The sequence below is a fragment of the Leucoraja erinacea genome, chromosome 3, assembly GCF_028641065.1.
Source record: "Leucoraja erinacea ecotype New England chromosome 3, Leri_hhj_1, whole genome shotgun sequence".
Lineage (NCBI taxonomy): Eukaryota > Metazoa > Chordata > Chondrichthyes > Rajiformes > Rajidae > Leucoraja > Leucoraja erinaceus.
In genome coordinates, this window is record NC_073379.1 from 11,526,836 (window position 1) to 11,541,813 (window position 14,978).

The following is a 14,978-nucleotide window of genomic DNA, read 5'->3' on the forward strand; positions in this document are numbered from 1 at the left end:
ATTAATTTGAGAAGTTTCAGTTTAGTGTGGAAACAGACAGTGTAGAAACAGGCCCTTCGAGTCTACGCCGACAAGCGATCACACGTACACTAGTTCCATCCTTCACACTGGGGACAATTTACAGATGATAATTAACCAACACACCTGCACGTCTTCGGAGTGTAGGAGGAAACCGAAGATCTTGAAGAAAACCCACGCGTTTACGGGGAGAACAGGATCGAACCCGGGTCTCTGGCACCGTAAAGCTGCAACTCTACTGCTGAGCCACCGTGCCACCCTGTGTTGAAATCAGTACTGGATGTTGAAGCATGAACACTGATTGGAAAAAAATAATCATCTCAACTACCCATAGCCCTGACCCTGACATAAAAAATCAAGGGGACATTTTCAGAGGACAATTGACCTAGAAACCCACAGATCCTCTGTGAATCAGCTCACAGAGGGGGGAGCTTTAACCCGAGCTCATGAATCTTCCAGCCTTTGTAGCTTCACAAAATTCTGATATTAGAAATCTAGCCAGTTGTATAGTCATAGAGTCATACACCGTGGAAACAGGCCCTTTGGCCAAACTTGCTCACACCAGCCAACATGCCCCATCTAAACTAGTTCCACCTGCCTGCGTTTAGCCCATATCTCTCCAAACCTATCCTATCCATCAATGTACCTGCATCTGTCAGTAGAGGGGGCTGCAAACCTGCACTGCCCTCAATTTCCAAAGCAGCAATTTATTTCTATTCCATATAGAGGCTAGAAAAACAACATCTGAAAACAAAGTTTCTGTCAAAGAATGTGTTTTTTGCTCTTGAATGGAAACAATTCATTTGCTCCCAACATTAAAAAATAAACTCCAGTAACAAAAACAATCTGTATTAAAAGAGAATAGAGAGTACAGGAACTGCTCATTAATCCTTGCATCCCCCCTCTCTCCCCCACCCAAGTCATTGTACGAGTTTCTTGTTGAGTCTCATCGAGTCTCATTGTCTGTAACTCGTTTTCACCTACTCCACAGCTAACAATGGCCTGTTTCCTTTACCATCATTACTTTTTTGCATCTTTTATTTATTTGTTCTATTTCCAGTCTGACGGAGGTTCTTGCCCCAAAATCTATACATAACTAAAACTCTGATCTTGTGCTCTTCCGGTTTGCTCGGTTTTTCTATTTGCATAAAAACAATAGCGCTACAATTTTCACCAGGTTACTCGCCGCTCTCCTGTGCTGCGAGTGCAACAAGTTTCATTCCGATCGGTGGTATATTGTAAAAGTTATCGAGGTTTTTCTTTAAAACATTAAAAACATTAAAAACAGGTTGCATTGGGGGAACGGGTGAGTGGTGGAATATTGCGTTGGGGAATGGGTTGCGTTGGGGGACCAGGCCTCCCATGTGACAGGGACCCAACGGCTCCCACTTCGTCTAGTGTTTCCTATTCCTTTTCTCCAGAGATGCTGTCTGACCCGCTGAGTTACTCCAGCATTTTTTGTGTCTATCATTCAGCCTATCTGTCTTTTGCTTCATATACTCTACAACAAGCCTTCTATTCTTTTCTTTCCCATGATTATCTGGCATTCTCTCAAATTTATCAATCTCACTCATCACAACTTGTGCCAAGCTCCGCATTCTCACCATTCCCCAAGTAATGAATTTATTTGGTTTATTATTGTCACATGTACAAGGTACAGTGAAAAGCTTTGTTTTGCAAGCTATCCAATCATATCAGATCATACTGTACATAAATACAATCAAGTCAAAATCAAGTATAATAGGGAGAGCAAAGGGGAAGATACAGAGTACAGAATATAGTTCTCAGCATTGTAGCGCATCAGTTCCAGAGACAAAGTCCAATGCCTGCAATGGGGTAGAGGTGAATCAGACAGCTCCCTAGCTTATGAAAGGACCGTTCAGAAACCTGATAAATAAAGGGGAAGAAGCTGTTCCTGAGTCTGGTGATGCACATTTTTAGAAGCATGAAGGCGTGCACAATCAGACTCACAAACTGCTTCTTCCCCTCAGTTTTCAACTGATTTTATTAGTGGCTGCCATAATTCCTCATTCTGGTCACCCAAATGCTGGAAAGATCTTTTCTATATGTATAAGAGTGGTCGAGTTGACGGAGTGGGTTACTGGAGACCCTGCAGCCACCTGGTGTCCCATTAGATCGGGTGATGCTCCAAGTGGCCGAGCGAGCGGATCGGATGTGGCCTGCAGCGACACAGTGGAGCAATGGCGGAGGGCATCAACACATCGCCAGGCCAGACCAACCCAAACAGTCTGATGAAGGGTTCCGAGCCCAATCATCACCTATCCATGGGCTCCATTGATGCTGCCTGACCTGCTGTGATACTCCAGCACTTTGTGTCTTTTTGTGTACCATTCCTAAGTTGTTAACCCCCAGGCGATTCTCCTTAAATTCCCAGTAACCAGAAACAAATTTCTAGGACCTTGATGCCCAGTTGAAAGAGTCAAGAAACAGTGATGTCATAAAATCTACTCTATCTTGGATGAAGTTGTACGTCTTGAGAATTATTGGTGTGCACCCGAAGTCAAAGACACACACGTACAGTGCAGTAACAGGCCATTCCGCCCACCATGACCATGCCAACCGTTATACCCACCTGGAGCTTAGTTTAGTTTAGAGATACAGCACGGAAACAGGCCCTTCAGCCCACCGAGCCCACACTGACCAGCGATCCCCGCACACTAACACCATCCTACACACACTAGGGACAATTTTACATTCATACCAAGCCAATTAACCTACAAACCTGGACGTCTTTAGAGTGTAGGAGGAAACCAAAGATCCTGGAAAAAAACCTACGCAGGTCACGGGGAGAACGTACAAACTCCGTACAGACAGCACCCGCAGTCAGGATCAAACCCAGGTCTCTGGCGCTGTAAGGCTGTAGCACTATCGTACTAATATTATTTACAGAGATCTCTGCCTTTGCCTGCTGCCTTCTCACGTTTATTTAAAGAAAATTACCGCAAAAATAGGTTCATAGCCCATGATCATCCTGTTGTTTATGCTCAAAAGCTATGATCTTGCCAAGAGAAACACTCCTTTAAAATAAAAGGAAGCAGGAAAAAGATGTTGTTTAACAATATCATGGCAAAAGATTACAGATTACCTCATCTCATTAGAAACTCAAACATTAACTGCAGTGTCCTCATAGTCCACATATACTTTCCATGGGTAACAAAAATGAAGCCGATATTACTTATGTTCTCTATTACAATCTCTGCCGTCATCCCTGCACAACAGAAATATGCTCTTAAAATGTCCATTAAAATATATTTTAACAGACAACACAGTAAACACATTAAAATGTGTAAATGCTTTAAAATGAACAATATAAGCTAATTACTTCCATTCAAACAAAAAACGCAGGGTAGGGCTTTGACATCCTAAGCTGTAGCTGAATAAATATTGCAAGAGCCACTTGACACAAGTGGTCTGAAGCCTGAACTCTACACAAGCAATAACTGGTCTTCAGTCAGTGTATTTATTAGTCTCTCTGTTGGAGAAAAACATTTTAAGATGAGGCCTGGGGCCAACCCTGTGAATAAGCCAGTTTGTGATTAGCTAATGAAAGTAAAATGAGGGACTGTGAATTCCAACACAGTCGTGCAGATTGCTGCAGTAACTCAGCGGGACAGGCAGCATTTTCGGAGAAGGAATGGGTGACGTTTCGGGTCAAGATCCTTCATCAGACTGAGAGTCTGAGGAGACGGTGTGAAACACCTTACTCTTCTATATATTTTGGTTCCCTCCCCTGATTTTCAGTCTAAAGAAGGATCTCAACCCGAAACTTCACCCATTCCTTTTCTCCTGATGTGCTGTCGGTCCCTGTGAGTTACTTCAGCATTTTGTGTCTATCTTTGGTGTAAACCAGCATCTGCAGTTCCTTTCTACACAGTGTTACACATCCTTATCTATTCTATTCCTTTTAGCCAGTCAGCTGAAGAAAACTTCAAAATCTGCTGCCCCTGTTCTATCTTACCTTTGTGTTTGCTGACTTTTAGAGCCTCCCAGTTATGCAAGTTTTAGTTACGAAAATCACATATTTTTCAAATTCTTCTTTGGTCTTACCCTTGTACTTCTCTGCTCCTCCCCCAGCTCCACAACCTTCAGAGATATTGGCACTCCTCTAGGTTCATCACGCCCACAAACCCAATTGCTCAACTGCAGGCAGGTAAGTCTTACAATGCCAAATTCCCAAACTCCGGAATTTCAAGCACGAACCTCTCCAACAAAAAGACACCAAATGCTTGTTAGAGGAGGTGCAAGTGAACCTCAGCAGAGGCCTTTGCCTTTGTACCCCTACCTCCACACTACATTGAGCCCAGCACTGTGTGTCTTCTTTTTGTAAAACAACACCGCCAGTTCCTTGTTTTTAACCTTTCCAATCCTTTCTCCTCCTTTAAGATGTTTAAGAAGGAACTGCAGATGCTGGCAAATCGAAGGCAGACAAAAGTGCTGGAGAAACTCGGCGGGTGCGGCAGCATCTATGGAGCGAAGGAAATAGGCAACGTTTCGGCCCGAAACATTGCCTATTTCCTTCGCTCCATAGATGCTGCCGCACCCGCTGAGTTTCTCCAGTACTTTTCTCTACCTCCTCCTTTAAGATGCTCACTAAAACCCAAGTGTTGGAATAAACTTTTCATCACTATCTCTAACATCACTATGAAACTTGCATCAATTCTTGGTAATCATGGCATGGGGTGGAGGCACTTCACCGAATCATAGACAATGTTGGCACAGGACTCCATATGCTCAGGTTTCTGAACATCACCCTACCAACAACTAGGGAGCAGTCCTTAGCTACTATCTACCTCATTGGAGAGATCCTTGGACTATTTTGATCAGACTTTATTGGACTTTGTGTGGCACTAAATGTTATTCACATAATTCCTCCCTTTTTTTTTAAATCAAAAAATGTATTCAATTATTAAAAATAATATTTGCAATACAACAAAACAAACCAGAACCCACCACCATAATACAAGACAAACAAATATCCTAAATAAACTGCTATACAACGATGTTACACTCCTTGTCCAGGATGCATTCAACCCCCCGCGGTGCCCAGCGGTCCCGGAAATCCCCCAGGGTGCTCGTGGACAGCGCGTGGTCCCTCTCTAATCTCACACGGGCACGGACGTAACCCCGGAAAAGGGGCGGGCAGCCGGCTCGGGTAGAGCCCTCGTCTGCCTGGTGCCGTGACTCGCGGATGGCCAGCTTGGCCAGGCCCAGGAGCAACCCAACCAGGACATCTTCAGCCCTACCCTCTCCCCTACGCACAGGGTGTCCATAGATGAGGATGGTGGGTGTGAAGCGCAGCCAGAAGGCAAGGAGCAGCCCCTTTAGATATTAGAACAGGGACTGCAACCTCACACACTCCATGTACACGTGGTACACAGACTCTTCCAGCCCACAAAAGTGGCAGGCGGCTGGCGAGTCTGTGAACAGCGAGAGAAACAGGTTGCAGGGGACTCCTCGGTGCAATACCCTCCACCCCAACGTAATCCCCTTTATTACGTAATTCCCTTTATCAGTACATTGTGGATAGCTCGATCGTCATCATGTATTGCCTTTCCGCTAACTGGTTAGCATACAAGAAAAGCTTTTCACTGTACCTTGGTACATGCGACAATAAACTAAACTAAACTAGGAAGCTCCCGGCGGGCGCCGCCGCATAGGGAAGCTCCCGGTGAGCGCCGCCTCCGAGCCATCAAGACCCAGCGGCGGTCAAGGACGGGCCGGCGGTCGGGTTGGCCCACAGTGGGTGCTCAAGGCCAGGCAGGCCCGCGATGGGTGCTGGAGGTCTGACGGACCAATATGTGGCGGCTCTTTGCATACTTGTGGAAGCAAAACAAAGAATCTCACTAATGACATGTCACATGTGATAATAACGTATTTCCATTCATTTATTCACCAAACTAAAGTACTTCCACTTCCCAGCTCTCGTCTGTACAGTACAGCTCTTCAAGTACCTCTTAATAAAGCTTACATTCTCCTAGGAGGCCAAATCAAGGCTCCAATAATATTTTGAGTGGGGAAAAAATCCTCAGATCTATTTAATTTTGGTATTAATTAAGTTTAATCTGTGCCTTGCTATTGAATTCTCTCTACCATGGGAAATATCTCTTTCCTATTTAACCCACCTGATCCTTGCATAATTTTGTACATCTCAATTAATGGCCAGTTCAAAATAAAACAAACTCAGTTTGGTGTTTCTCCTCATAATGACCGAGGGTCTTGTCAAACTCTGCAATTCTTGGTGATATTGCAAGTAATCTGGTTTGCTTTTATAAATATCCAAACTGAGAAATACGGGGTAGCATTAATGAGGCAGACAGAGAAAACTCTAAATCCAACTAAATGAATGGCGGCACAGTGGCGTAGAGGTAGAGTTGCTGCCTTTCAGCACCAGAGACCCGGGTTCGAACCCGACCACAGGTGCTTGTCTGTACGGAGTTTGTACGTTCTCCCCGTGACCCTGTGGGTTTTCACCGTGATCTTCGGTTTCCTCCCACAAAGATGTACAGGTTTGTACGTTAATTGGCTCGGTATAAAATGGAAAACTGTCCCTAGTGTGTGTGTGTAGGGCAGTGTCGTGTAGGGGAGCGTTGATGTGCGGAGATCGTTGGTTGGTGCAGACTCAGTGGGCCGACGGGCCTGTTTCCGTGCTGTATCTCTAAACTAAACTAAACAACTGTGCAGGAAATGGCTGCGCAGCTAATCCCCAAAAATTACAGGGACACCAGAGGCAAACACCAGACACCAGACACCATGCGGTATACAGCCAGAACGGTTGCCACCTCAGGTGGAAATTGTCCAACACTAGAAGGCATCGCTATGTGAGAGGGGGACACTTTAATGGAGATGTGCAGGGCAAATTTCTTTTTTACATGGAGTGGTAGGGTCCCAGAATGCATTGCCAGCAGTGGTGGTGGAGGCAGATACGATTGTGGTGTTTAAGAGTCTTTTGGTTTAGCACATGGAAGTGCAGGGAATAGAGGGATATGGATCATGTGCAGGCAGATGAGATCAGTTTAACTCGGTATCATGTTCGGCGTAAACATTGTGGGCCAAAGGACCCGTTCCTCTGCTGTACTATTCTATGTTCTATCGGGCGGGGTCATCGAGTCAAAGGGCATGACGCACAGAGCAACTCAATCCTTCTGGAGGATATGGCAGCCTCCGGCATACACCGTTAACACACGAAACGCGTACTTTCTTACCTGCTAAAAAACGCTGAAATGGTCGATTTTTGGGCTGTAAAGAATTGTGGAGGGTGACTTGAGTGCTCTGAACCAAATGCTCTAGTATCTTTGCTCTGAACCCGAGTACCAAGGTGTAAACGGCTAAAGGAGCGCATCCCTCGGGACAGACCCCACTCTCTCCCCAGGGTCAGCGTTATCCGGCCACGGCCGCACTCCACCCCGTCTCCCCCGGTGCGGCCGCACTGTCACGGGCTGTGGGTCTGTGGCATTGCCCAGTCAGCGTGGAGTCCGGATGCTGGGACAGAAGATGGGCCCGCTGTACTGGCAGCCATAGTAAGTGCTTCTGGCTTGTACTCCAGAAGGCGTTGCACGGCAACAGTGCGCGTCACGTTTCGTGACCTCGACTGCCGTGCAACCTCCCTATATTAAACCTTGTGTCACTTAATTGAAATGGTGACAGGAAAAGAGATGAATAAAACAGGCAGGATAAAGCATTGCAAACTCCAAACTACAGAAAAGCCATCAATTTTAGTAAAAGCAATCAGAAATAGACATTAACTCACCGTGATTCAGAGCCAAGGCCAGATCACAAGCCGATAATGAGAGGGTCAAAAGCACAAACTGAAAAACCACGCACAGCTTCATTCTGCCAGCCTTGAATGTGTTCGTAGAAAAGTCATCCATTAGAGAACTCCACTTCCCTGCAACAAAAGAAGTGCGTCAAGTTAGAATAAAATCCCAAACCATTTGTTGACTTCTGAAATCATCTCAGATTCTGCGCTTTGCACTAATTGAGTGCAGCCGTGCAGAAAACAGGTCGTCCTGGGCCAGATGCCAAGAGGACATCAACAGTGCACGATGCCTTGATAACAAAATATTCTGCTAACACTGCAACACATAGCACACCATAAGCAGTATTATATCCAAAAGTTGTTATGAAGAACAGTTTCCTGCTGGCAATTCTCCACACAATTCTGAACTTTGCAGCACACTTCCAGTACTTTATACCTTAATTGTTACTTACGAGGCAAAAGGGGCATTAAAATAAAAACACTGCAATCTACAATATAACTTCATTCACACTGAACCCTGAGAATCAGCTCTCACATATAGTAACCCAAGCATAGCGAAGCAGGCCTGGAATAGCACACTGCTGCAGTCTTGCATCCTAAAAAGAAACCCAAACGCTAAAATATGAATTAATAATGAGTTAAAGATGTCGCAATCTCCAAATCAATTAATCATCAAAATGGAACAACAAGCTGACCTGTAAACCATTGTTTTAACCGGAGTTTTGAAACAATGATCCACAGACCACAAAGACATGAATAAGAACTTTACTACCATAGTTAGATTCTGTCTACTATCCTTTTAAGATGAGCCTGGGTCAAGCCATTTGAAAAACTACAAATGATCATTAATTTTTCCCCTCCAGCTCATATACATGGAAGCCCACCTGCTCACTGTAACTGTGGAAAGCTCAGAAGATGCAGTCAGGGAAATCAATCTGGGATATATTTGCTCTGGAAGTATCAGCCGATGGTTGGGGTGAAAGATTGCAACCTTCAAGTAGTCCGCCCTGTTTCGACGAATGAAATCAACCCGGCGTGCACAATCAAATAAGATCAAATAGAACAAGTTGTCCTACAACTTTAGGCTGTGCACTCCATACGCAAGAAGAAGAATCTGATGGTTTTCTATTTGATTTAGATTTATTATTGTCATGTGCACCGAGGTACAGTGAAACGGTTTCACGTTCAAGGAGCAGAGTTAGGCCATTCGGCCCATCAAGTCTACTCTGCCATTCAATCATGGCTGATCTATCTTTCCCTCTCAACCCCATTTTCCTGCCTTCTTCCCATAACCCCTGATACCCATACTAATCAAAAATCTGTCAATCTCCGCCTTAAAAATATCCATTAACTTGGTTTCCACAGCCGTCTGTGGCAATGAAGTCCACAGATTCACCAACCTCTAAAGAAATTCCTTCCCATCTCATTTCTAAAGTTACATCATTTTATTCTGAGGCTATGACCTCTGGTCCTAGACTCTCCCATTGGTGAAAACATCCTCTCCGCATCCACTCTATCCAGGCCTTTGTTTTCCATGCAATCCAAACAGAACAGATAATACTACACATCAATACAATCGTCAAACGCAAGTACAATAAGTAATCCAAAAGGGAAAAAAAGAGTGCAAAAATATAGTTCAACTATGGTTCAACTGACAGAGAGTCATTTCACAATTTGGATAGCCTCAAGTTGACATTCATATTTAATAAGGGTCAAGGAAACAGCGTTCACGTCACGGCCCTGTTTCCACCAATCTTTCCACCAACACGCACAAGAAGCATAAGAAGCGACAAGACAGACACCATTGAATGCAGATGCCGAGAGGTGTGTTCAGCTCTGGCTGAACAACTTCTAATCTAGTGTGTGGACTCGATAAGAAGAAGAAGCATACTTAAAACAAAAATAATCTTGCACTGTTCACATCCATAACAAATCAAGTATCCCTGGGGTGCAGTGGGCTTACTCCAGGTTTCGATCTGATAATCGCCAACTGTGCATCAAATATATTCATCAAGGGCCCAATGAAATGATACAGTAAGATAGGCCATCCTGATGGGATTATGGCTCAAAGTATTCAGCTTCCAAAACACCAAAGGATTTATAATTAAGATCAATTAAAGTCATTTTTTCCCCAAGGTATCAAAACATTCGCTGGAGGAACTCTGTGGGTCAAACTGTAAAACAAGGGTCTGAAGAAGGGTACAGACCTGAAACATCGCCTGTCCATTCCCTCCACAGATGCTGCCTGATCCACTAAGTTCTTCCAGCACTTTGTTTTTTGTTCAAGATTCCAGTATCTGCACTTCTGTCCCTCTAATAACATTTACTGTAGTGTGTCAGGGGTTATGATGTGAGGGGTGACAGGGACAAGGCAGGAGAATGGGGTTAGGAGGAAAAGATAGATCAGTCATGATTGAATGCGGATTAGACTTGATAGGCCTAATTATGTACCTATCATTTATGACCTTATGACCTACAAAATGAAATTAGTGATGAAAATCACGCATCTGCCCATAAAACAACTAATTGACCAAACATTATTTAAGCTGCAGAAGGAGTTTTACTAAAGTACAGCTCCGCCGGCAACAAAATTTAATTTCCAAACGTTCTCACGAGTAAGCACGTTATAAGAATCAGAAGGGAAACGAGAGATCAAACGATAACTGGAACCCTCATTTCTCAATTTGTGCATTGTGTCGATGACAGATAAAAATAACACTGCTTGCAAATCATTTAATGAGGTGTCGTTTTTTTTAACTTCCCATCAAATGTCTCAGCCTAGGGTGGGACACATGCTCTTTGTTTGCTTGAATGCACAAGGTCAATCAGGTTTTATTGTATTAATTTCTACGTTTTATAAAGGTTAGTCATATACAGGTGTCGGGGGGGGGGGTACCAGTATCTGTAAATAGTGCAATACGCTTAAAAACTAAAACACAACATTGCTGTGGCACGGTGGAGCAGCAGTAGATTTGCTGCCTTACAGCGCTTGCAGCGCCGGGGACCTGGGTTCGATCCCGACTACGGGTGCTTGTCCGTACGGAGTTTGTACCTTCTCCGTGTGACAGCGTGGGTTTTCTCTGAAATCTTTGGTTTCCTCCCACACTCCAAATACGTAAAGATTTGTTGGTTAATTGGCTTGGTATAAGTGTATATTATCCCTAGTGTATGTAGGATAGTGTCAATGTGCGGGGATCGCTGGTCGGTACGAACTCGGTGGGCCGAAGAGACTGTTTCTCGAAACCAAACAAAACACTGACAGTGAGAGTGGGAGAACAACAAAACAAAATAGCATACAATTACCCTGGCTAAAAAACTCTATAAGGCAGGATTAATCTGACAAGGACCCCAGTATTTTGCATTTCTTGGAGGATCTTGGTCATCCAATTTGATAGGTACATGGATATGTAGGGAATGGAGGGATATGTGTGTATGTGTATGTGTTGTTTTGTGTTTTGTGTACTTACTGTCGGGCGAACAACGCCTACGGCCGGCAGGACCTTCTTAGGATCGGAGCCGGTCGCGAACGGGAGGTTACCGCCGAGTTTGTCCACTCAAATGAGATCCCGGCGGACATAGCGAGGAGCCCCGACTCTCCGTGGATCACCATCCCCGCGGGGAGGAGGCGAAGACGGCGCAGAGACAGAAGGCAAAAGCGAGGCGGCAGGGCCGGCGCGCTAGCGAGGCTACGGAGGCAGCCACTGAAACCACCGCTTCCCAGCCTGTTTCTAACGAACGCCAGATCCCTCGCTAACAAGATGGATGAACTGAGGCTACAGACTGCAGCTATCAATGTCGTGAAGGACAGCTGTATCCTGTTGATCACGGAGACCTGGCTTCATTCTCTCATCCCGGACTCTGCTATCGAGCTAGCAGGCTACACAGCACAGCGTCATGACAGGACAAGAGACTCTGGTAAGAGCAGAGGTGGAGGGCTCTGTGTGTACGTGAACAACACCTGGTGTACAAACACAGTGATTGTGGACAGTCACTGCTCCCCGAACCTGGAGTATGTGACTGTTAAATGCAGGCCCATTTACCTCCCTAGAGAGTTTACTGTTGTCATGATAACTGCTGTGTACATACCACCGGATGCCAATGCTAACTCGGCTATCGGTCATTTGTATGGTAGCATTAGCAGTCAACAGAGCATATATCCTGACGGTGTTCACATCATAGCAGGGGACTTTAACCACGCGGACTTGAAGAAAATGCTGCCCAAATTCTACCAGCATGTTAAATGTGCTACAAGAGGAGCTAACACCCTGGACAAGGTCTACTCCAACATCAAGCTGGGCTACAGGGCTAGACCACTACCACACCTGGGCCAGTCTGACCATATGTCCCTGCTCTTAATTCCTGCATATGCCCCCCTCAGGAAAACCGCTCCTACTATTACAAAGACCATCACAACCTGGCCAGATGGTGCTTCTCAGCAGCTGCAGGACTGCTTCAACAGGACCAACTGGGATGTGTTTGAACACCGGGACCTGGAGGTGTTCACAGACAGTGTACTGTGTTACATTAAAAACTGCATGGACACGGTCACAGTGGACAAACGCATCCGGGTCTACCCCAACCAGAAGCCCTGGATGACCCGGGAGGTCCAGCGGCTGTTGAAAGAGAGGAACACCGCTTTTAGGTCCGGCGATAGGGCTTTATACAGCACGGCCCGAGCTAACCTGAAGAGAGGCATCAGAGAGGCCAAATCGAATTACAGGAGGAAGATAGAGGACCACCTGGACAGTAATAACAGCAGGCAGGTGTGGCAGGGGATCCAGTGTCTCACCAACTATAAGACCAACCTTGGAGCTGTTGAAGGTGACGCCTCGCTGGCAGAGGAGCTGAACCACTTCTTTGCTCGCTTTGAAGTGGAGCCACCCGAGACAGCCACATCACAGCACATGGTCCACAGCAGCCTAACCCTCAAGATAGAGGAGCATGAGGTGAGGCGCACTCTGCGTGCCATCAATCCAAGGAAGGCTACTGGTCCTGACGGCGTCTCTGGACGCGTGTTGAAGGACTGCGCAGACCAGCTGGCTGGAGTCTTTACAAGGATTTTTAACCAGTCTCTGGCCCAGTCCACTGTCCCACCCTGTCTGAAGTCCTCCACCATAGTCCCCTTGCCCAAAAAAACCAATATCTCCAGCCTCAACGACTACCGGCCAGTCGCACTCACACCAGTGGTGATGAAGTGTTTTGAAAAACTGGTCCGGGGTCATATCACATCACTTCTGCCCCGAAGCTTTGACCCCCACCAGTTTGCGTACAGAGCAAATAGATCCACAGAGGACGCTGTAGCCACAGCTCTCCATGCTGCACTGTCTCACCTGGAGCAGCAGGGGAGCTACGTGCGGATGCTCTTTGTGGACTACAGCTCTGCTTTTAATACCATCCTTCCCCACAAACTGGTGGACAAACTGGGGGACTTGGGACTTCCACACTCCACCTGTACGTGGATAAATAGCTTCCTGTCGGGTCGCAGCCAGAGAGTCAGAGTGGGCCATCACACATCCACGGCCCTCAGCCTCAGTACCGGCTCTCCACAGGGCTGCGTACTGAGCCCCCTGCTCTACACCATCTACACACATGACTGCACCCCCGCCCACCACAGCAACACCATTGTCAAATTTGCGGATGACACTACAGTGGTGGGACTCATCTCCGGGGGGGACGAGTACGCCTACCGGGATGAGGTGGAGCAGCTGACAGTGTGGTGCGAAGAAAATAACCTGCTCCTCAACACCTTAAAGACAAAGGAAGTAATAATAGACTTCAGGAAGAACAAAACGGACATGGTACCATTGACTATCAGAGGGGACTGTGTAGAGAGGGTGGCGGATTTCCGCTTCCTGGGAATCCATATTGAGGAGGACCTGACGTGGAGCGTGAACACCACTGCGCTGCTGAAAAAGGTCCAGCAGAGACTGCACTTCCTGAGGGTGCTCAGGAAGAACAACATCACTCAGAGACTGCTGCTGTCCTTTTATCGGTGCTCCATTGAGAGCATACTAACATACTGTGTATGCGTGTGGTACACCAGCTGCACAGCGGCTCAGAGGAAAGCGCTCCAGAGGGCCATTGACAACGCCCAGAGGATTGTCGGCTGCCCTCTCCTTACCTTGGAGGACTTACACAGTTCCCGCTGCACCAAAAAAACCCAGAATATCATAAAGGACATTTCCCACCCCGGACACTCCCTGTTTGAACTGTTGCCGTCAGGCAGACGGTACAGATCTACAAGGACAAGGACAAACAGACTCAAAAACAGTTTTTACCCCACTGCTATAAAGGCACTAAATGTAGCCGCCAAGGAACACAGGGGCGATACAGACTAAGGGACTGTGGTAACTGTGAAATCGACAGAAGGATGGAGGGTTGGGTGTGAATGCGTGCTGTGTTCGTGATATTTATTTAGTTGTTTCTCTTTATTATTTTACCGTGTATGTATCGTTAGCTTTTAGAAATGTTTGAATGCTGCACTGACTGGCTGACATTTTAAATTTCGTTGTACATGGTCCATGTTACAATGACAATAAAGAAACTATTCTATTCTATATATAGATTAGGTGCAGGCAGATAAGATTGGATCCTGGCATCGTGTTTGGCACAGACATTGTGGGCCAAAATGCCTATTCCTGTGCTGTACTGTTCTATGTTCTGTGTTAATAGTTATCACAAAAACACTGGAAAATAGGAACAAGAGCAGGCCACCTGTCCCCTTATCCCTGTGGCAACATCCAACACGATCATGACTGATCCAAGCTGGCCTCTTCTGTGCCATTACCTCATCTCTCTTAATCTTGAAAATATTAGTCCCATCTCATAATTTGTCCTCCACTGGACCTTCACGTATAGTATTATCCAATTTAATTAGATAGCACAATTAGATAAACAAAAGCTTTTCGCTGTAACTCAGTACACAATAAACTCATAACAATGCCACACTCACGGGAAGAGAATTCCAGGGAGTCAATGGCCTCTGAGCAAAGGAATTCCTGTAACCTCAGTATTAAATGCCCTGCCCTTATTTTAGAGTCACAGAGTCAGTACTGAGCAACAGAGAAAGGGTCCTTTGGCCCATCACCTCAATGACAATCTCTGTTGCCCATTTACACTAATTTCATTTGCTGACATTAAAATCCTCATTCACCCATGCCTTGCCATCTTAAGTGCCTGTCTA

The 14,978-nt window shown here is 45.8% G+C and overlaps 1 protein-coding gene across 1 annotated transcript in view; it reads right to left on the minus strand.

Moving 5' to 3' along the window:
* LOC129695275 (leukemia inhibitory factor receptor-like) overlaps positions 1 to 14,978 on the minus strand; it is a 128,300-nt gene that overhangs the window by 44,776 nt on the left and 68,546 nt on the right. Inside the window, 1 exon segment of the mRNA XM_055632070.1 lies at positions 7,787 to 7,924. Within this exon segment, the coding sequence (XP_055488045.1) occupies positions 7,787 to 7,907 (121 nt within the window). The 5' untranslated portion in view covers positions 7,908 to 7,924.